At 45.2% G+C, this 21,463-nt stretch overlaps 1 protein-coding gene across 1 annotated transcript in view; it reads left to right on the forward strand.

Moving 5' to 3' along the window:
- LOC121568485 (ubiquitin-associated and SH3 domain-containing protein B-like) overlaps positions 1–21,463 on the forward strand; it is a 45,494-nt gene that overhangs the window by 15,022 nt on the left and 9,009 nt on the right. The window contains exons 2-9 of the mRNA XM_045219706.1: positions 12,429–12,482; positions 13,127–13,313; positions 13,884–14,082; positions 16,076–16,245; positions 18,292–18,500; positions 18,787–18,934; positions 21,033–21,156; positions 21,341–21,463. Coding sequence (XP_045075641.1) covers positions 12,429–12,482; positions 13,127–13,313; positions 13,884–14,082; positions 16,076–16,245; positions 18,292–18,500; positions 18,787–18,934; positions 21,033–21,156; positions 21,341–21,463 — 1,214 coding nt within the window. The remainder of the gene's footprint in view (positions 1–12,428; positions 12,483–13,126; positions 13,314–13,883; positions 14,083–16,075; positions 16,246–18,291; positions 18,501–18,786; positions 18,935–21,032; positions 21,157–21,340) is intronic.

Consider the following 21,463-nt stretch of genomic DNA (forward strand, 5'->3'; position numbering starts at 1 on the left):
GTGGGGGAATTTTGTCTGAACAGTAAGTCCTTCATTTACCCCTCGAGTCTTCCTCTAGACATCAATGAAATGCATAATGAGAGGAAAACACAGCAGAGAATTAGTCGTCAGTAAGAGCCTCACTCAGTGGGCTCTGAATCCAGCGAGAGTGCATGTGAGTGAGGGCTTACAATATTCTACATTGACACGTTATGTTATTAATGATAATGTGTGTGCCTGCCTGCCTGTGTGCATGTGTGTTAGTGTGTAAGCCACAGTGCAATAAGAAGTGGTATTCCAATGTTCCAGTGCCGTTCAAATTGGTTCAATTCAATTCAAATAATTAAATTCAGCACTTTCAATTCAAAACAAATCTTCACAGCTCCTGTGAGTAGATCAACAACGACCTCTCTTAAGTTATTATACTACTTCCTTGTGTTTCTGTTTGGCTGTCTGAGAGTAGAGACAGGCATACACATAGAGTCTGTAACAATGTACAGGAAAAAGATGATTGGTTCTATTAACGTGAGGAGGACGGAATTCTCCCCCCATCACAGCACAATGCAGGGGGAAACAAAGTCTCCCAGAACAAATACAACCTTCCGTGAATAGAACAAAGCAGTTACAACTGTCCCAGATAACCACAGGACCCAGATCATGAACAAGGACAGATATTGCCATTTTCATTACTGATATTACTCTTTTTAAAAAAATGGTTATGGTGTTGTCAGTCACCTTTGCATGCTTTACAATTTCAGATTTTGAGAGAGAGAGAGAGAGAGAGAGAGAGAGAGAGAGAGAGAGAGAGAGAGAGAGAGAGAGAGAGAGAGAGAGAGAGAGAGAGAGAGAGAGAGAGAGAGAGAGAGAGAGAGAGAGAGAGAGAGAGGAAAAGGGCAACCAGTGGAGAACAAACACCATTGTAAATACAACCCATATTTATGTTTATTTATTTTCCCATTTGTACTTTAACTATTTGCACATTGTTACAACACTGTATATATACATAATATGACATTTAAAATGTATTTATTCTTTTGAAACTTCTGAGTGTAATGTTTACTGTTAATATTTATTGTTTATTTCACTTTTGTTTACTATCTACTTTACATTTTAGTCATTTAGCAGACGCTCTTATCCAGAGCGACTTACAGTTAGTGAGTGCATACATTTTCATACTGGCCCCCCGTGGAAAACGAACCCACAACCCTAGCGTTGCAAGCGCCATGCTCTACCAACTGAGCTACAGGGGACTCACTTGCTTTGGCAATGTTAACATATATTTCCCATGCCAATAAAGCCCTTAAATTCAATTGAATTGAATTGAATTGAGAGAGAGAGACAGAGAGAGAGACAGAGAGAGACAGAGAGAGAGAGAGAGAGAGAGAGAGAGAGGGTGCAGCCCAAGGTTTTGTGCTCTGGTCATGCTCTGGTGGTCAGTGGCTTAGCCTCAGTGTGACAGGGCCTCAAGGTCTCTGGCAGGTTTGTAAACAGGAACTGTCCGGATGCAGGGGCCAGAGACATGGAATTTCCCCCACAGAGCTGAGGTGGGAGGGGTAAGAGTGTGTCTGTGTGGGTGGTGGTCATCTGGTGTTGAAATGGTATGGGATGTCCTGGGGAGACATTTCTTGTGAATGGGTGATGGGTGGTGTGTGTGTGTGTGTGTGTGTGACTGGGTGGGTGGAGGTGATGGGGCACAACTGTTGTCAGACAGTGAGGAGGGGCCATTGAATATAAAATTAAAAAATGAACTTTTCTAGCATACAGTCAACTTTGAATGGGATGGCAGAGCTGAAGTGGGGAGCCTTCCCATTACTCCGATCATCCCCACAGAGATAGCCAGTGTTATAAAGTAAAGCACTTTTTCACACATTTTTCTCAGGGTTCACTCGTCTGTCTGATACTGACAGGCAATAAGAAATATTACCTTAACCTCCATTCTCATTAGTTTACCCATTTCCAGCGATACAGTTTTCGATTTTATAGTGCAGTAATGATCAGCGTGTCACCCTTTTGAAAACAGATAAGTGCCAGAGAGAGAGAGATCAGAAATATCTCAGGCACTTAAGGCTTGGCCGTTCCACGAAGTGTCTGCATTTGTGGATTTTTTCCATTCTGGTGAGTCATGTGTCATGTGACATCACACTGTCTGTTTGCTGCCCTGGTTGGCCAAGGGTAGACTGGGAGGAGAGGAAGCCAGGGGGAATAATCATACACAGTACTGTTCTGAGCTGTAAATATTACATTGGAAGGCTTTAGTGCACATTGTCACTTTGGAATGAAACAAGGGCCCTGTTCGAATATTTAAGAAATACATCCTTCCCCTCCTCCTTTCATTGATTTAGGCCACAATTCAATTCAAGGCGCGTTATAGAGCAGCACACTAGACAGCTGACAATACACCTTTTAAAGGTAATTTCCCCGACGTTCGCGGAGATCGCATTCATGGTAAACACTGGAAATGTCGGCTCAAACATTAGTTACCTTTAAAAGGCGTATTGTCGCTGTCTAGTGTGCTGCCCGACTTTAACGCGCCTTGGGTTGAAACCCGGCCTTATTGCCCTATATTGCTATTGCTATCTCAGCCTGGCCTGATCACCTTGACATTTGATTGTCTCCTTGTTAATCTCGTGGTCTTCACAACACCTCCTTATGATTCAGTCTTTCAACACATGTGGAAATTAAGTGACTGAAGTTCAGCTTAAAGGGTGACTAACTAACCCATGGTTTCCTCGGCTTCACAGTTAATTATTCTTCATAACCTTTGGACAATATTAGTCATTGTCTCCATGTGTACTTGTTTTTCTGCCCCATTATGTGGGCAGTCATTCATTGTGTTTGTCAGAAGGAGTAACGTAATGCTATCTACAGTGCTACATAAGGAGGTATTCGTTTTTTTGTGCACCTCAAAAACACTCACACGCACGCACATGCACACACACACAGACACACACATACACTCGGTGTACTATACAATACATACATACATGAGTGAGCTGATTGTGGGGGCGTCCTGCTTAGAGGCTCGTCTGTTCCTCTTCCTGTCTTGAGAAGCTCACTCTCTGGTTGGAAACTCTCACTTTCATAACGTAGTGGGCGTTAAAAAATCGATACATTTACATATTGGGATATTCTTTTTGTATTGCATTCCCTTTGACATTATTATTTTTGTGCTAGTTGGCTCTACCTGCACCAAACTCTGTTTTCAGCACTTTTATTTCCATGACTGATCAAAACGTGTTTTCTAATGGCCCTCTCTTGTCCCTCTGCAGCAGACACATGGTGAACAATATGTTTGGAACATCAAATCGCAATGAAATCACAGTAATGAATCATAATACATATAGATACGTGAGAATCACTATAATTCCCAGCCCTAGTACTGTGTGTGGGTTTCCATGTGTATAGAAATACACTAGAACAGATCATAAACCATGGACTGAGACAAGCGGACTTCCAATGTCGCTCCATACACTGTAGTAGAGGATGTATTTAAGTGCTATTTTAACAGTTATTATTGCACCCACAACCAAATCAGCGACTAAATGTTAAGGCTGTCACGAGACATTGTTTTTACACAAGTGATAGTTAGTATATATGATCTGTAGACTCCTAGAGAGTGGTAACTTGGAGTTTGGTGAGAAGGCTCTCACGGACGGTCTTCTACGTTGATTTCCCCCATACTTTGATCAGTTGCAGACAACATCGTGTGTTTTGAAATGTTCCTAGAGAGATTGGACTCAAATTTGATTAGCTCGCAAAACAGAATGTTGTACAGGATCTGTACTTAATCAGCTCTGGAAGAAACTGGATCCAACTGGATCCAAGCCTTTCAGCTCCCTTACACCCAAACTCACAGAGCAAAATGTAGTCGATTACAAGTGCACATGGACGTGTGGGATGGTTGATGTCATGTCGTTGCTGGACAGATGTGATAGGTTGGGAAACTGAGCGCAAGACATGGGTGTGTGGGGTAATAGTGTAAATGAATACCTCAGGATGAAGCTGAGCTCTTCCATGCTACAGACACACAACACTATTAGTCTAATAACTCTTAAAATACAATTCAAATACAGGAGCTCAGTCATAATGAAATTCCTTTGAATTCCGTTTCTAAATCGATCCCAGCCCTGGTAAAAACGACTTTACTGCTCAATCAAAGGTCTATTCTGGGAACTTCATTAATTGTAATAGCCCTAGGGACAAATAAAGTTGAATTGAATTCAAATGAATTCAGGGACCAGAAAAAAGAGCAGTTAGGGTCACTTAAGAGTCAGTGTCTTACACCATGTGAATACTTGAGGTAGTTCTCATCCTACTGTGGTGGACAACCACAGCACAGCCCTGCTGTTGCTGGCTCTCAGTGTCTCTGTCAACTTTGGCTATGATGTGTTCACATGTGGCAGTGATCTAGCAGTCACACTGTTTCTCTCTTTATTTTATACCTCGTTCAGCTCTGAGAAAGACCGACCACATTGTCCTCAGCTGATGTACTTCTGAGGCTTTTCCTGTCAGAAGCATATGAAGTGTGGATGGGGAAGCACTGCGATACCCTTTGGGGTTTCACTTCAGCGCAGCCCATAGACAGCCTGACAGGGAGAATGCTCTCGCTACCTGTTTCAGGAGGTTGGACTGAGGCCTGTGAGGTTCACAGGGGATCTCTAGAACAGAGCGCAAGCCACAAGTCAAAAGCAGCTGGCTGTTTTTCCATTGAGGTCGGAACTATTTTGAGCTGAATGTAAATTAACTCATACTGTGGCTTTTGTATGTATAATTGTGTTATGCACCTAACATATTTCAGTTACAGTGATCAGATCGCTATACCTCTGTGATTCACACTTGGTACATACTGTAGGCCACATTTAGCTTCCACTCTGGGACAGGGCTTGTCATATACACAGATGTAGCAGAGGTGGTGTGGAAACACACTCACTTCAGGTTTAAGGAGTAACCGCTCCTTAGACCTGAAGACTAGCATTATCTACCTAAACTAATGCCCAGGTTTTAGCTCAGTCTAACTCAGTTTTAGCTTGGGCTAAAGCCAATTTTGTGGCAGGACACCCAGTTGATCTGGCAATTATAGCCTCCTTTAAAATAACTGTCCAGTGGTTCCAGATTTCTATGAAATATGACCTATAATTAATTATATAATATGAGTGAAAATGTTTTAATTAAGCATGTTAAAAAGCAGCTTTTCTGTGTTGGAATGGTGTGGGCGTATATGGGCCTTAAAAATATTAATGCGATTAGACTGCTGATTAGCCAGCTCATCCGCCTCAGGAGGATGACATTTGAAACGGTCTGTTTGAGATTCATTTTTGAGATATTTAAAAATAAAAATGTATTTATTTATTTATGCTTTGGCCACAAATACGATTATAGGATAAGTCAACAAAATTATTTGGGTATGAGTTAACAGAATAACAGAGATTTCCACTGGACAGTTACTTTAACCTCTTAAGGATCTGACCTTTTTTTTCAATGTTCGACAAAATTGACATACCCAAATCTAATTGCCTGTAGCTCAGGACCTGAAGCAAGGATATGCATATTCTTGATACCATTTGAAAGGAAACACTTTGAAGTTTGTGGAAATGTGAAATTCATGTAGGAGAATATAACACATTAGATCTGGTAAAAGATAATACAAACAAAAAAACATGTGTTTTCTATAATTTTTTTGAAATGCAAGAGAAAGGCCACAATATAATATTGCAGTTTAGGCGCAATTTAGGCAGCAGTGTGTGCGCAAAGTTTCAGATTGATCCAGTGAAGCATTGCAATACTGGACTATTTTGTATCAAGTCTGCCCAAATGTGCCGAATTGGTCAATTGATACATTTTCAAGTACATGACTATAGAGAACATATAAAAATGATATGGTAATACAAAATGTACATTTACACACTCCCAGGAATGTCATACATGATGGCTCATTAGCTTATACACTAACTTTCACACATCTAGATGGCCGGGTGGGGTGGGTGTGGAGCCAGAGACAGCAGGGGTTCAAACTGTAGAACCCAGTTCCTACATTTGAATATAAAAATTGATTTTATCAAACAAAACTATGCTGGATGTTATCTCTGGGACCCTTAGGATGAGAAATCAGAGCAAGATTACTGAATGTAAGTACATTATTTACCTTCAGAGGTGAATGTATCAAACCAGTTGCCGTGATACGTTTTTTGTTGTTGTGCACTCTCCTCAAACAGTAGCTCTGAATTTTTTCACTGTAATAGCTACTGTAAATTGGACAGTGCAGTTAGATTATTAGATAATTTAAGCTTTCTGCCCATATAATGTCTATGTCCTGGAAGGTTTGCTGTTACTTACAACAGTCATGCTAATCACATTAGCGCACGTTAGCTCAACCGTCCCATATACGGGACACCGATCCCATAGAGTTTAAAGAAGTACAAGTAGTAAACTATCCCACTTGAGTGGGAATTCTGTTGATAGGCAAGATGAATAAAACAATGGCAGATATTGAGGTTGAAGAGAAGGAGGAACGAGCGATCAGGGACTGTGTGGGATCCTCAGCGGAAGCACGGAGTGGTGGTTATTGACTCAAGTTGCTGTTTGTAGATTACATCTGAACAATCTCCATTTTCAGCTGTGATGTCGTTCTTCCAGATGACCTGGCACTTGGGGGTTCCCTAGGGGCTTCTGCTCGGGAAAGTGATGCAGGGGAAGAATTCAAGGCAACACATCTCTCAGACACTCTACCTCTGTTGCGTGGAGTATGATGAAATATTGAAGAGACACATGCACACATTGAGCTTTTACTGTGTGATGGTAGAGTGTTTGTTGTTCCTACAGTGCATTCGGAAAGTATTCAGACCGCTTGACTTTTTCCACATTTGGTTACGTTACAGCCTTATTCTAAAATTGATTAAATTGTTTTTTTCCCTCATCAATCTACACACAATACCCCATAATGACAAAGCAAAAACAGGTTTTTAGAAATGTTTGCAAATGTATTAAAAATAAATAAATGAAATATGACATTTACATAAGACCCTTTACTCAGTACTTTGTTGAAGCACCTTTGGCAGCAATTACAGCCTCAAGTCTTCTTGGGTTTGACGCTAGAATATCAGCACACCTGTATTTGGGTAGTTTCTCCCATTCTTCTCTGCAGATCGTCTCAAGCTCTGTCAGGTTGGATGGGGAGCGTCGCTGCACAGCTATTTTCAGGTCTCTCCAGAGATGTTTGATCGGGTTCAAGTCCGGGCTCTGGCTGGGCCTCTCAAGGACATTCAGAGACTTGACCCGAAGCCACTCCTGCGTTGTCTTGGCTGTGTGCTTAAGGTCGTGGTTCTGTTGGAAGGTGAACCTTCGCCCCAGTCTGAGGTCCTGAGCGCTCTAGAGCAGGTTTTCATCAAGGATCTCTCTGTACTTTGCTTTTCATCTTTCCCTCGATCCTGACTAGCCTCCCAGTCCCTGCAGCTGAAAAACATCCCCACAGCATGTTGCTGCCACCACCATGCTTCACTTTAGGGATGGTGCCAGGTTTCTTCCAGACCTGATGCTTGGCATTCAGGCCAAAGAGTTCCATCTTGGTTTCATCAGACCAGAGAATCTTGTTTCTCATGGTCTGAGAGTCTTTTAGGTGCCTTTTGGAAAACTCCAAGCAGGCTGTCATGTGCCTTTTACTGAGGAGTGGCTTCTGTCTGGCCACTCTACCATAAAGGCCTAATTGTTGGAGTGCCGCAGAGATGGTTGTCCTTCTGGAAGGTTCTCCCATCTCCACAGAGGAACTCTGGAGCTCTGTTAGAGTGACCATCGGGTTCTTGGTCACCTCCCTGACCAAGGCTCTTCTCCCCCGATTGCTCAGTTTGGCTGGGTGGCCAGCTCTAGGAAGAGTCTTGGTGGTTCCAAATTTCTTCCATTTAAGAATAATGGAGGCCACTGTGTTCTTGGGGAACTTCAATGCTGCAGAAATGTTTTGGTACCCTTCCCAGATCTGTGCCTCGACTCAATCCTGTCTTTGAGCTATACTAACAATTCCTTCGACCTAATGGCTTGGTTTTTGCTCTGACATGTACTGTCAACTGTGGGACCTTATATAGACAGGTGTGTGCCTTTCCAAATCATGTCCAATCAATTGAATTTACCACAGGTGGACTCCAATCAAGTTGTAGAAACATCTCAAGGATGATCAATGGAAACAGGATGCACCTGAGCTCAATTTGAATACTTATGTAAATAAGGTATTTCTGTAAAAAATATATATATCTAAAAACCTGTTTTCGCATTGTCATTATGGGGTATTTTGTGTAGATTGATGAGGAAACATTTTTATTTAATAAATTTTAGAATAAGGCTGTAACGTAACAAAATGTGGAAAAGGGGAAGGGGTCTGAATACTTTCCGAATGCACTGTATTTGCTCTCCCATACCCTTTTGACACTATTGCGTCGACCTGTGTGCGGGTACAGAGGTGAGCTGAACTGGAGCAATATTATATTTGGTTTTAAGTGAGCCAAGATGCTAGCCATGCCCCGTCCAAACCAGACCTAGAGCAGTGCCCTGAGACGCTCTGCATACCTCCAGTTAGTCAGCAATGTACTTTTACATTTACATTGGAGAGGGTCTCTGCACCACATGGTCTCACTACTGGTGTCACCCAGGTCTCGGTACTAGGTCCTCTCTTGTTCTCCACTGCTGCGGATGCCATGGAGACTATTGTCTCCAGAATGGAAAATTGCATTAGCAGTTTCCACATTTTTTTCCTTCCCTTGAGCAGTCTCTAATTAGATTCTGAGGGCCTAATGAGAATAATGTAATCAGCATGCTCCCTCCACTGCTTGCTAACCAGGCCTCCAGGTGTTGCTGGATTTAGGAAGCTGTCTCACAACGCAGTAGTAGAGGTAGTCATTTGGTCACATACTGTGCAGTCTGCCATTTTGGAGAGTGACTGAGCATGTGTGTCTATTTTCATGGATGAATTGATTGAATTGATTTTGACATGTCACGATCGTCTGAGGAAACGGACCAATACGCAGCGCGTGGAGTGAACATGATGACTTTATTTATAAAAGCAACCACGAAAACAACAAACAAATGACGATAGTGAAGTCCTACAGTGACTATGACTGAACCTGGAACAAAAACCCACAAACACACAGTGAAACACAACAGTTTAAATATGGCTCCCAATCAGAGATAACGAGCCGACAGCTGACACTCGTTACCTCCGATTGGGAGTCAATGACCAAACATAGAAACCAACCCAACAGAAAAGCAAACATAGAAATACACCCAACAGAAAAATAACAACCCTGGCTCAAAATAAAAGTCCATAGAGCCAGAGTGTCACAGTACCCCCCCCTAAAGGTGCGAACTCCGGGCGCACCAGCATACAGTCTAGGGGAGGGTCTGGGTGGGCGTCTGTCCATGGTGGCGGCTCTGGCACTGGTCGTGGTCCCCACCCCACCATAGTCACTACCTGCTTACGTAGCCTCCTCCAAATGACCACCCCCCAACTAAACCCCACAGGATTAAGGGGCAGCACTGGACTAAGAGGCAGCACCGGACTCAGGGGCAGCACCGGACTAAGGGGCAGCACCGGGCTAAGGGGCAGTACCGGACTCAGGGGCAGCACCGGACTAAGGGGCAGCACCGGACTAAGGGGCAGCACCGGACTAAGGGGCAGCACCGGACTAAGGGGCAGCACCAGGATAAGGGACAGCACCAGGATAAGGGACAGCACCGGGCTAAGGGGCAGTACCGGACTAAATGGCGGATCCTGGCTGGCTGGCTCTGGCGGATCCTGGCTGGCTGGCGGATCCCGGCTGGACGGCTCTGGCGGATCCTGGCTGGCGGAAGGCTCTGGCTGATCCTGTCTGGCGGAAGGCTCTGGCTGATCCTGTCTGGCGGAAGGCTCTGGCTGATCCTGTCTGGCGGACGGCTCTGGCTCCTGTCTGGCGGAAGGCTCTGGCTGATCCTGTCTGGCGGAAGGCTCTGGCTGATCCTGTCTGGCGGAAGGCTCTGGCTGATCCTGTCCGGCGGAGAGCTCTAGCGGCTCCGGTCTGGCGGACGGCTCTGAAGGCTCATGGCAGACGGGCGGCTTTGCAGGCTCAGTACAGACGGGCAGTTCAGACGGCGTTGGGCAGACGGACAGTTCAGACGGCGTTGGGCAGACGGGCAGTTCAGGCGCCGTTGGGCAGACGGGCAGTTCAGACGGCGTTGGGCAGACGGACAGTTCAGGCGCCGTTGGGCAGACGGGCAGTTCAGACGGCGTTGGGCAGACGGACAGTTCAGGCCCCGTTGGGCAGACGGCAGACTCTGGCCGTCTGAGGCGCACCGTAGGCCTGGTGCGTGGTGCCGGAACTGGAGGTACCGGGCTGAGGACACGCATCTCAGGGCTAGTGCGGGGAGAAGCAACAGGGCATGCTTGGCCCTGGGGACGCACCGTAGGCCTGATGCGTGGTGCCGGAACTGGAGGTACCGGGCTGAGGACACGCATCTCAGGGCTAGTGCGGGAAGCAGCAACAGGGCATGCTTGGCCCTGGGGACGCATCGTAGGCCTGATGCGTGGTGCCGGAACTGGAGGTACCGGGCTGAGGACACGCATCTCAGGGCTAGTGCGGGAAGCAGCAACAGGGCATGCTTGGCCCTGGGGACGCACATAAGGCCTAGTGCGGAGAGCAGGAACAGGCCGGGCTGGGCTGGCGACGCGCACCGTATCCCTGGTGCGAGTGGCCGGAACAGGCCGGGCCGGGCTGGCGAGCGCACCGTATCCCTGGTGCGTGGAGTAGGAACAGGCCGGGCTGGGCTGGCGACGCGCACCGTATCCCTGGTGCGAGTGGCCGGAACAGGCCGGGCCGGGCTGGCGAAGCGCACCGTATCCCTGGTGCGTGGAGTAGGAACAGGCCGGGCTGAGCTGGCGACGCGCACCGTATCCCCTGGTGCGAGTGGCCGGAACAGGCCGGGCCGGGCTGGCGAAGCGCACCCTATCCCTGGTGCGTGGAGCAGGAACAGGCCGGGCCGGGCTGGCGTAGCACACCGTGGACCTGGTGCTTGGAGTAGGAACAGACCGGTCCGTACCGGAACACACACCACTGGCCTCAACCGAGGATCAGGAACGGGCCGGACCGGACTGGCAACACACATCAGTCTTTCACGCCGTGCCACAAACACTTCCCTCCCTCTACTCGCCAATGGCTCCCGTACTCCGTTAGCCTTCTCTCCTTTTCTCCCTGTGGCAGCCTCCTGCTGCCCAGCCGTCCAAGCCATGTGCCCCCCCCAAAAAATTTTTTTGGGGTTGCCTCCCGTCCTTCCGACGATGGCCCTGCCGATGCCGTTGCTCCTCTCGCCGTCGCCTCTCCACCGTCTCGCTCCATGGTCGGCGATCCATACCATCCAGGATCTCCTCCCAAGTCCAGGACCCTTTACCGTCCAACAGTTCCTCCCATGTCCAGACCCTTTGCTCCTGGACGCGCTGCTTGGTCCTTTTGTGGTGGGTTTTTCTGTCACGATCGTCTGAGGAAACGGACCAATACGCAGCGCGTGGAGTGAACATGATGACTTTATTTATAAAAGCAACCACGAAAACAACAAACAAATGACGATAGTGAAGTCCTACAGTGACTATGACTGAACCTGGAACAAAAACCCACAAACACACAGTGAAACACAACAGTTTAAATATGGCTCCCAATCAGAGATAACGAGCCGACAGCTGACACTCGTTACCTCCGATTGGGAGTCAATGACCAAACATAGAAACCAACCCAACAGAAAAGCAAACATAGAAATACACCCAACAGAAAAATAACAACCCTGGCTCAAAATAAAAGTCCATAGAGCCAGAGTGTCACATGACATTTGAAATGCCTGAGTGGAAATTACGTGTGGTGGGTTGTTCACTTCACACCTTTGTGTTTTATTCACACTCTGTATCGAGGAATCTCCTCCACACTTTCCTCTGGAGTGTCTTATTAAAACTGTATGATTAGCTTAGCATAACTGTCCACTGTATCAGGCTCCACTGTTTATAATGAAGGCTGTGCTACTCCTGCTAAACCATACTCCACATGACTAAAGATACAGTGTATGAACTCTACCTCAGTAGTACTTACTACCACTGTGTGACTCTGTGCCTCCCAAATGGCACCCTTTTCCCCATATTGTGCACTACTTTTGACGGGGGCCCAATAGGCAACAGAGTGCCATTTGGGACGTTGCCTCTGTCACTTATCTTAGACAAATAGGGAACAGAGATGGTGAACTCTGACTTTGTGCCTCTCAGATTGGCTTTAAAGAGAAGTGAGATTCAATGCACTATAAGTAGGCTATACCATAAAACATTTCTTAAATAATATCTTAGTAACAATGTCACAATATACCATAAGTGCATGCAAATAAGGAAACTGTATACGAGCATTGGAAATAAAACCTTCAAAAGTAAGCATTGTAACAACCACTGTTTTCTGTCTTTGCAGATTGAAGGCACTAGTATCAACAGGAGACAGGAGTGTACAGGCAGCATGTGACTGGTGAGTTCTAACATACACATGCACAAGTATACAAACACACACTCCCTGAGATAACCCATGTATGAAAATGTATGCACTCACTAACTGTAAGTCGCTCTGGATAAGAGCGTCTGCTAAATGATGTAAATGTAAATATAAAATGAACTGTGATAATGTTATGGTAAGAGTTATGCTGCCCTCTGCTGTACTGCCTATGTGTGTACTCTTACTATTTAGCCAGGTGTGAATGACTACAATTCTTTAAAGACCTAGTCCACTCAAAAACTAGATTTTCCAGTGTTTTATGTATATTTCCACAATATGAGGTTGGAATAATACTGTGAAATTATGAAAATTATGCCCTTTTAGTGTAAGAGCTATGTGATGGACTTTTGGCGTTTTGGATGGAGTTTTGGCCTTCCTGGTGACATCACCAGGTGGTAAATTAGTTAATAGACCAATAGAAAGAGAGTTTTAAACCTCTTTGCCAATAACAGCTAGTTTTTCAGTTTTCCCCTCCCCTTGAGAAATGGCTCTTTGCTAAGAAGCTATTTTTTGTTTATTTTTGACCATTTTAATTGTAAGGTACTTAATTGTTACTCATCTTCTACCTCAGTCATTGATAAGCCGCCTCCTCCTCTTCTTCTTCTCCTGCTCTTCCTCAGGCTGTTCTCCCATGTGGATGACCCCTTCCTGGATGACCCGTTGCCCAGAGAGTATGTCCTGTACCTACGCCCCAGCGGACCCCTGCAGAATCAGCTCCATCACTTCTGGCAGCAGTCCCGCGTCACCTGTGGCAAGAACAAGGCCCACAACATCTTCCCCCACATCACGCTCTGCCAGTTCTTCATGGTGAGCCCAGGGGGAAATTACACGCCTCAAGCTCATACATCAACACATGAATGCTCCTCCCTCTAATTCAGCTCGCCATTAAGTATTATAATTATGTTACTTAACATTGACGTATGACACATTGTTTTAACATTTTAATTGAACCTACACTCTTAGAAAAAAAGGTGCTATCTAGAACCTAAAGGTGTTCTTTGGTTGTCCCGATAGGAGAACCCTTTGAAAAACCCTTTTTGGATCCATGTAGAACCCTTTACACAGAGGGTTCTACATGGAACCCAAAATAGTTCTACCTGTAACCAAAAAGGGTTCTCCTATGGGGACTGCCGAAGAACCCTTTTGGAACCCTTTTTTCTTAGTGTGTATTTATCCAGGAAGTCCCATTGAGGTCAAGAGACTGTAACATCTGTCTAGTAAGGGCCAGTTTCCCAGACACAGATTAAGCCTAGTCCTGGACTAAAACGTGCTTTTAATGGCGATTCACCATTCAGCAGACTTCTAAGTCCCTTACTAGGACTAATCTGTGTAAGTCTCAGTGTTTGTGTGGTACTCAGACTCTACCCTGTCCCCCAGTGTGCAGACAACAAGGTGGACGCCCTGTTGGAGGCCCTGCAGGCCACAGTGGGCCAATGGAGGGGTCGTTTCCCTAGCCCCCTACCCCTGGAGCTCTACACCTCTTTTAACTTCATAGGCCTCTTCGTTGAGGAGCAGATCGCAGAGGTCCTCAAGCAGTTTGCTGCTGACTTTGCTTCCGAGGCTGCCAGGAAAGCAGGTAGGGATTCTCTCTGCCTGTGACACATGGACACACACCCACGCAGGCAAGCACACCAGTCGCACGCACACACACAAGCATGCACACATTGCCTTTTTTACATTGCCTTTCTATCTCTCCACACGCTTTGGTCAGAAAATGACATATTTTAGGCTGGTAAGGGATTACTGTAATCAGTGCCGGCGTTATTGGTGGGCCCTAGGGGGCCTGGCCCACCCTACCGTACCTCTTAGCCCGTCCCCCAAAAATATTGAAATATTGATCATTTATTTGACTGAGATGCGCAAAGACAGGAAGATGCATCAATCTTAGATAAAGCATCAGAGTGAGTGAAACAGCGCCCCTCTGTCTCCGTATATGTAGACCATGTATCTGATGCTGTCTGGACAAAAGGAGTACGGCATGTCATAATCTTTCTGGCCAGACAGCATTATATACATGGGCTACATATAGTAAGACAGAGGGGCGCTGTTTCGCTCGCTAGTTTCAGCAGAGAGGAAGCGGCGAAGCGAGAGGGCTCGCTCTCGCGAAAATCTGTCCTGAATAAACCCATGGCGTTTCTATGGGTATAATATGTAGACCTAAACTTGTCGCCTGTTTTCCCGCCTTTGGGACAACGACTCGCATTGTTAGGGCGGAGACATTGGCATCTCGTCATTATATACAGATCTCTGGTTTCAGCCACTTGCAAATTAGAAGGAAAATTGGCGGGTGCACTGTTCGGATGCTGTCTTCCCCTAAAGTAAATTGTGTGGCGAAGATATGGGCGTCTCCAGAATGCATGCACTCAGCTCTCCAGAATGTTCTCAGCTGCCTCCCGCCAATTATTTCACAGTCATTGTTTCATTGTGTGAATTGTTTGCCCTTTGATTGTTTATTTTTGATCAATTCAACATTACATATATAACCAGTAGGCCTAGTAAATGTAGCGTTAATCCCCGTCATTTGGTTACATACATTTCTGTTAATGCATGTATTACAGTAATTTACCGTTTTCATTCCCGGGGTGGAAACGTTATTTGCATAGTTCACAACCTGCTACACTTGTGAGAAACAAGTTTTGGTTTATTTCATAACCATCATTTAGGAGTTTTGTCCATTTTTTCATTGTCTTTTGTTCAGAGTGCTCCATGTGAGCAATGAGCCTGTGTGTGGTTTCTCTGTCCTGATATCGTTGAGGGGGAGCGCGCGACTGAGCACGCCAATCTGCTGAGTTGATACAATGTTGCACTTCACTAGTGATAGCTCAAGTCAAGACAGATAGAAAGGGAGGCAGCCAGGTGGAGTAGAGATATGAATGTGATTGAAAGAACCTGCATTTTCATCAGGATATTTTCTACTGTTTATATTTGTGTCGGCTTTAGGCCTATGTATTTTACTAAGTTGATGATGGAAGGTATAGGCCTACTGCTGCATTGGCCTATAGTTCCATGACACGCAGATAGGTAGAAATGGTAGGATAAATTGTAAGCTTCCTCAAACTTGAAACTCATGAGCTGCCTACACTCTTAGAAAAAAGGGTTCCAAAGGGTAGAACCCTTTTGGGTTCCATGTAGAACCCTCTGTGGAAAGGGTAGATAGCACCTTTTTTCTAAGAGTGTATGGTCTTTATCATAACACCCATTAACAACATTTGTGCCTGCGCAAGCACACAGGAGGTGCCCTTGAAAATAAACGGCCCGCCTATAGAAATCAAATGCCCATCCAACTGATTAGTTCTGGCGCAGGCCCTGACTGTAATACTATATCCTAAAGAGATTATCCTCACCATAAGGCACCGGCAGTTTGGAGCTTCATTTCAAATTGTGCATGGTGGATTATAACACGTCAAAAAAGATTGTTTGGAAAATATTGGGACATTTTGCTCCACTGTAGATATTTGTAGTTCTATGATTTGCTGCGCTAGATTCCCTCCGTAGTAGTTTGCCCCACAGAAATGACTTTCTTCATATTCTTTACCTTTATTCAATCGTTCCTCCTCTCTCTGTCTCAGATGTCCATTTAGAGCCCCATAAGAAGCAGCTCCATGTGACGTTAGCCTACCACTTCCCCACCAATCACCTGACCTCCCTGGAAAAACTGGCCAAGGGAATCGAGGTGAAGCTAGGCTGTGATTGGCTGGCTGTCCTTTTCTCCCGAGACATTCGGTTTGCCAATCATGAGGTAATAATAACCACTTTGTTATCTGACGCAAACCCTGTACACCTTCATTTCACATCCAATACTACTATTGTACTTTCTACTAATCAACACCATGACATGGACCTTGTACCTTCTACAAGACAAGCTCATGAGACATTTATAATAAGTGATATTCTTCAACAATCAGTGGGAATATACAGTATAATTAATTTAGAAACGGCTGTAAATATCACAGAGTGACCCTTTACGAGCTTGCCCATTTAGACCTACAATAAGGGAAAAAAGTATTTGATCCCCTGCTGATTTTGTACGTTTTCCCACTGACAAAAAAATGATCAGTCTATAATTTTAATGGTAGGTTTATTTGAACAGTGAGAGACAGAATAACAACAAAAAAATCCAGAAAAACGCATGTCAAAAATGTTATAAATTGATTTGCATTTTAATGAGGGAAATAAGTATTTGACCCCCTCTCAATCAGAAAGATTTCTGGCTCCCAGGTGTCTTTTATACAGGTAACGAGCTGAGATTAGGAGCGCTCCTAATCTCAGTTTGTTACCTGTATAAAAGACACCTGTCCACAGAAGCAATCAATCAATCAGATTCCAAACTCTCCACCATGGCCAAGACCAAAGAGCTATCCAAGGATTTCAGGGACAAGATTGTAGACCTACACAAGGCTGGAATGGGCTACAAGACCATCGCCAAGCAGCTTGGTGAGAAGGTGACAACAGTTGGTGCGATTATTCGCAAATGGAAGAAACACAAAATAACTGTCAATCTCTCTCGGCCTGGGGCTCCATGCAAGATCTCACCTCGTGGAGCTGCAATGATCATGAGAACGGTGAGGAATCAGCCCAGAACTACACGGGAGGATATTGTCAATGATCTCAAGGCAGCTGGGACCATAGTCACCAAGAAAACAATTGGTAACTCACTATGCCGTGAAGGACTGAAATCCTGCAGCGCCCGCAAGGTCCCCCTGCTCAAGAAAGCAGATATACAGGGCCGTCTGAAGTTTGCCAATGAACATCTGAATGATTCAGAGGAGAACTGGGTGAAAGTGTATTTGGCATCAACTCAACTCGCCGTGTTTGGTGGAGGAGGAATGCTGCCTATGACCCCAAGAACACCATCCCCACCGTCAAACATGGAGGTGGAAACCTTATGCTTTGGGGGTGTTTTTCTACTAAGGGGACAGGACAACTTCACCACATCAAAGGGACGATGGACGGGGCCATGTACCGTCAAATCTTGGGTGAGAACCTCCTTCCCTCAGCCAGGCATTGAAAATGGGTAGTGGATGGGTATTCCAGCATGACAATGACCCAAAACACACGGCCAAGGCAACAAAGGAGTGGCTCAAGAAGGAGCACATTAAGGTCCTGGAGTGGCCTAGCCAGTGTCCAGACCTTAATCCCATAGAAAATCTGTGGAGGGAGCTGAAGGTTTGAGTTGCCAAACGTCAGCCTCGAAACCTTAATGACTTGGAGAAGATCTGCAAAGAGGAGTGGGACAAAATCCCTCCTGAGATGTGTGCAAATCTGGTGGCCAAATACAAGAAACGTCTGACCTCTGTGATTGCCAACAAGGGTTTTGCCACCAAGTACTAAGTAATGTTTTGCAGAGGGGTCAAATACTTATTTCCCTCATTAAAATGCCAATCAATGTATATAAAATTTTTGACATGCGTTTTTCTGGATTTTGTTGTTGTTATTCTGTCTCTCACTGTTCAAATAAACCTACCATTCAAATTATGGGTGGTCCTCTGTAGCTCAATTGGTAGAGCATGGCGCTTGTAACGCCAGGGTAGTGGGTTCGATCCCCGGGACCACCCATACGTAACAATGTATGCACACATGACTGTAAGTTGCTTTGGATAAAAGCGTCTGCTAAATGGCATATTATTATAGACTGATCATGTCTTTGTCAGTGGGCAAATGTACAAAATCAGCAGGGGATCAAATACTTTTTTCCCTCACTGTATAGCATTTCATTGTACTGTATTCTGGTGCTAGATAAGGCGTGGGTTTACTCAAGCTGTGTTCTTCCCTCCCTCTGTTGCAGACGCTGCGCGTTATGTATCCATACGCCCCTCAGAATGAGGACGAGCTGGAGCTGGTCCCGGGCGACTTTGTCTTCATGTCTCCCTTGGAGCAGAACAACACGAGCGAGGGCTGGGTTTACGGGTCCTCCCTGGCCACGGGGCTGTCCGGCCTATTGCCTGAGAACTACGTCAGCCGGGCAGACGAGTGTGACACCTGGGTCTTCCACAGGTGAGCTCTCAGAATGTGCTGTGCCAGTTTGAGAATGTATTACTTTCACCAGCTTCTTACTTACAGCCCTGGGTCCTGAACATGGGGGCTGGGGTCAATTCCATTTCAATTCAGTCAATCCAGAAGGAACTGTTTGCATCTTGAATTGACTTAATTGAAATGGAATTGACCCGCACCCAGGGCTAGAACACTGTAGAAGAGCGTGGAGAGTTCTGCTCAGTAGTCAGTAGTGATGAATGAGTAGGAGTGAGTATGTGTGTTAACTCTTGTCCTCTACCCTGTGCAGATCACACTCCTTCTTCAGTTGCTCTGCCCCCTCAGACAAAGGGAGAAGGGAAAGGGGCCTATTTGATGGGCTGCTGGATAGCCGTCGTCTCGACTACACAAGTCCTGGGGACACACCCACCTTGAGCCTCATCTGTCATCCCATGCAGGTACTGGTACTTTTTCCAAAGGACAGAAGGAAGTCTCTTTAACTGAACCATACATTTGTGATTTTTAGGGCCAGGAGCTTTTCCTGATCAGGATAACTAGTGCCTAGCGTTTAATCCTGATCAGGATAACTAGTGCCTAGCGTTTAATCCTGATCAGGATAACTAGTGCCTAGCGTTTAATCCTGATCAGGATAACTAGTGCCTAGCGTTTAATCCTGATTATGAAAAATAGTTATTCTTCTTGAAGAATGACTTCAATTCAATGTTATTATAGTAAACGAAAACGAATCATGAAAAAATAATTTAGTAAACTTAAATAAAATTATTAATAAACAGGTTTGAAAAACTAAAACAATACTGAAACTATTATCTTTGACACCAAAACGAACTAAAATAAACTAAAAACCATCATGAATTATGTTCAGTATTAGTTTGTAAAATATTTTCTATTGGGTTCAGGTCTGGAGACTGGCTAGGCCACTCCAGGACCTTGAGATGCTTCTTACGGAGCCACTCCTTAGTTGACCTGGCTGTGTGTTTCGGGTCGTTGTCATGCTGGAAGACCCAGCCATGACCCATCTTCAATGCTCTTACTGAGGGAAGGAGGTTAATGGCCAAGATCTCGCGATACATGGCCCCATCCATCCTCCCCTCAATACGGTGCAGTCGTCCTGTCCCCTTTGCAGAAAAGCATCCCCAAAGGATGATGTTTCCACCTCCATGCTTCACGGTTGAGATGGTGTTCTTAGGGTTGTATTCATCCTTCTTCTTCCTCCAAACACGGCGAGTGGAGTTTAGACCAAAAAGCTATATTTTTGTCTCATCAGACCACATGACCTTCTCCCATTCCTCCTCTGGATCATCCAGATGGTCATTGGCAAACTTCAGACGGGCCTGGACATGCGCTGACTTGAGCAGGTGGACCTTGCGTGCGCTGCAGGATTTTAGTCCATGACGGCGTAGTGTGTTACTAATGGTTTTCTTTGAGACTGTGGTCCCAGCTCTCTTCAGGTCATTGACCAGGTCCTGCCGTATAGTTCTGGGCTGATCCCTCACCTTCCTCATGATCATTGATGCCCCACGAGGTGAGATCTTGCATGGAGCCCCAGACCGAGGGTGATTGACCGTCATCTTGAACTTCTTCCATTTTCTAATAATTGCGCCAACAGTTATTGCCTTCTCACCAAGCTGCTTGCCTATTGTCCTGTAGCCCATCCCAGCCTTGTGCAGGTCTACAATTTTATCCCTGATGTCCTTACACAGCTCTCTGGTCTTGGCCATTGTGGAGAGGTTGGAGTCTGTTTGATTGAGTGTGTGGACAGGTGTCTTTTATACAGGTAACGAGTTCAAACAGGTGCAGTTAATACAGGTAATGAGTGGAGAACAGGAGGGCTTCTTAAAGAAAAAACTAACAGGTCTGTGAGAGCCGGAATTCTTACTGGTTGGTAGGTGATCAAATACTTATGTCATGCAATAAAATGCAAATTAATTACTTAAAAATCATACAATGTGATTTTCTGGATTTTTGTTTTAGATTCCGTCTCTCACAGTTTAAGTGTACCTATGATAAAAAATTACAGACCTCTACATGCTTTGTAAGTAGGAAAACCTGCAAAATCAGCAGTGTATCAAATACTTGTTCTCCCCACTGTAGATGAGAGTTTCCCTCCACCACATTTTTTGCACCAGTTTTTGCGCTATTCCTTTTAAATACAAGTCACATTGAGATTGACTTTATAATTTAAACCTAACCTAACCTGACCCATCACCTTATGTATTACTGCCCCCCAGTTGCAAGAAATGACATCCCCAAAACACTATACAACACCAATGGCTCTTAGCCTCCCATGCATGCTTTATGTCCCTAACACTAAAACTGAAACTAAATAATATAAAAACAAAATATAAATATTTGTATACAACTACAGTATAACGAAATAAAAACGAACAGATCATTAAAACTAATAGAAATAAAAACAAAAAACTATAATAACCTTGCTTCAATAGCAAAGCTGTTTTTCTGGTGTACTGATCAATTCTCGAAAATGTTGGGAAATGTTATGGATTTGATGCCCCAATTCACTGCATTGTTCCTTAGGTGCTTCGGGTCAGCAGCAATCACTCTCGGCTGCCCAAGCGGACCCTGTTTGTCTGTCGGCACGGTGAACGAATGGATGTGGTGTTTGGGAAACACTGGCTTTCTCTGTGCTCTGATTCCAAAGGTGAGCAGAGTCAGACCAATGGTACTGGAGGTGCAATCCTAAAAGCAAGTGTGCTTTCAAAGAAGTCATAAGTTTTGAGTTGGATGAATCTGATGTTTTGATTGGATAGATAAAAGAGCAGTATTGTTTGTAGGTTTTGAAACCATAACAGCAGTGTGCTGGGGTGTGGTGTGCTATTCTTCAGGTAGATATGTGCGCACTAACCTGAACATGCCAGTCAGCCTGCCCATGTGGAGTGGAGGACACCGAGATTACGACATGGACACCCCCATCACTGTGTTTGGTTCCTCACAAGCACGAATAGTGG

The sequence above is a fragment of the Coregonus clupeaformis genome, chromosome 6 (genome assembly GCF_020615455.1).
Source record: "Coregonus clupeaformis isolate EN_2021a chromosome 6, ASM2061545v1, whole genome shotgun sequence".
NCBI lineage: Eukaryota > Metazoa > Chordata > Actinopteri > Salmoniformes > Salmonidae > Coregonus > Coregonus clupeaformis.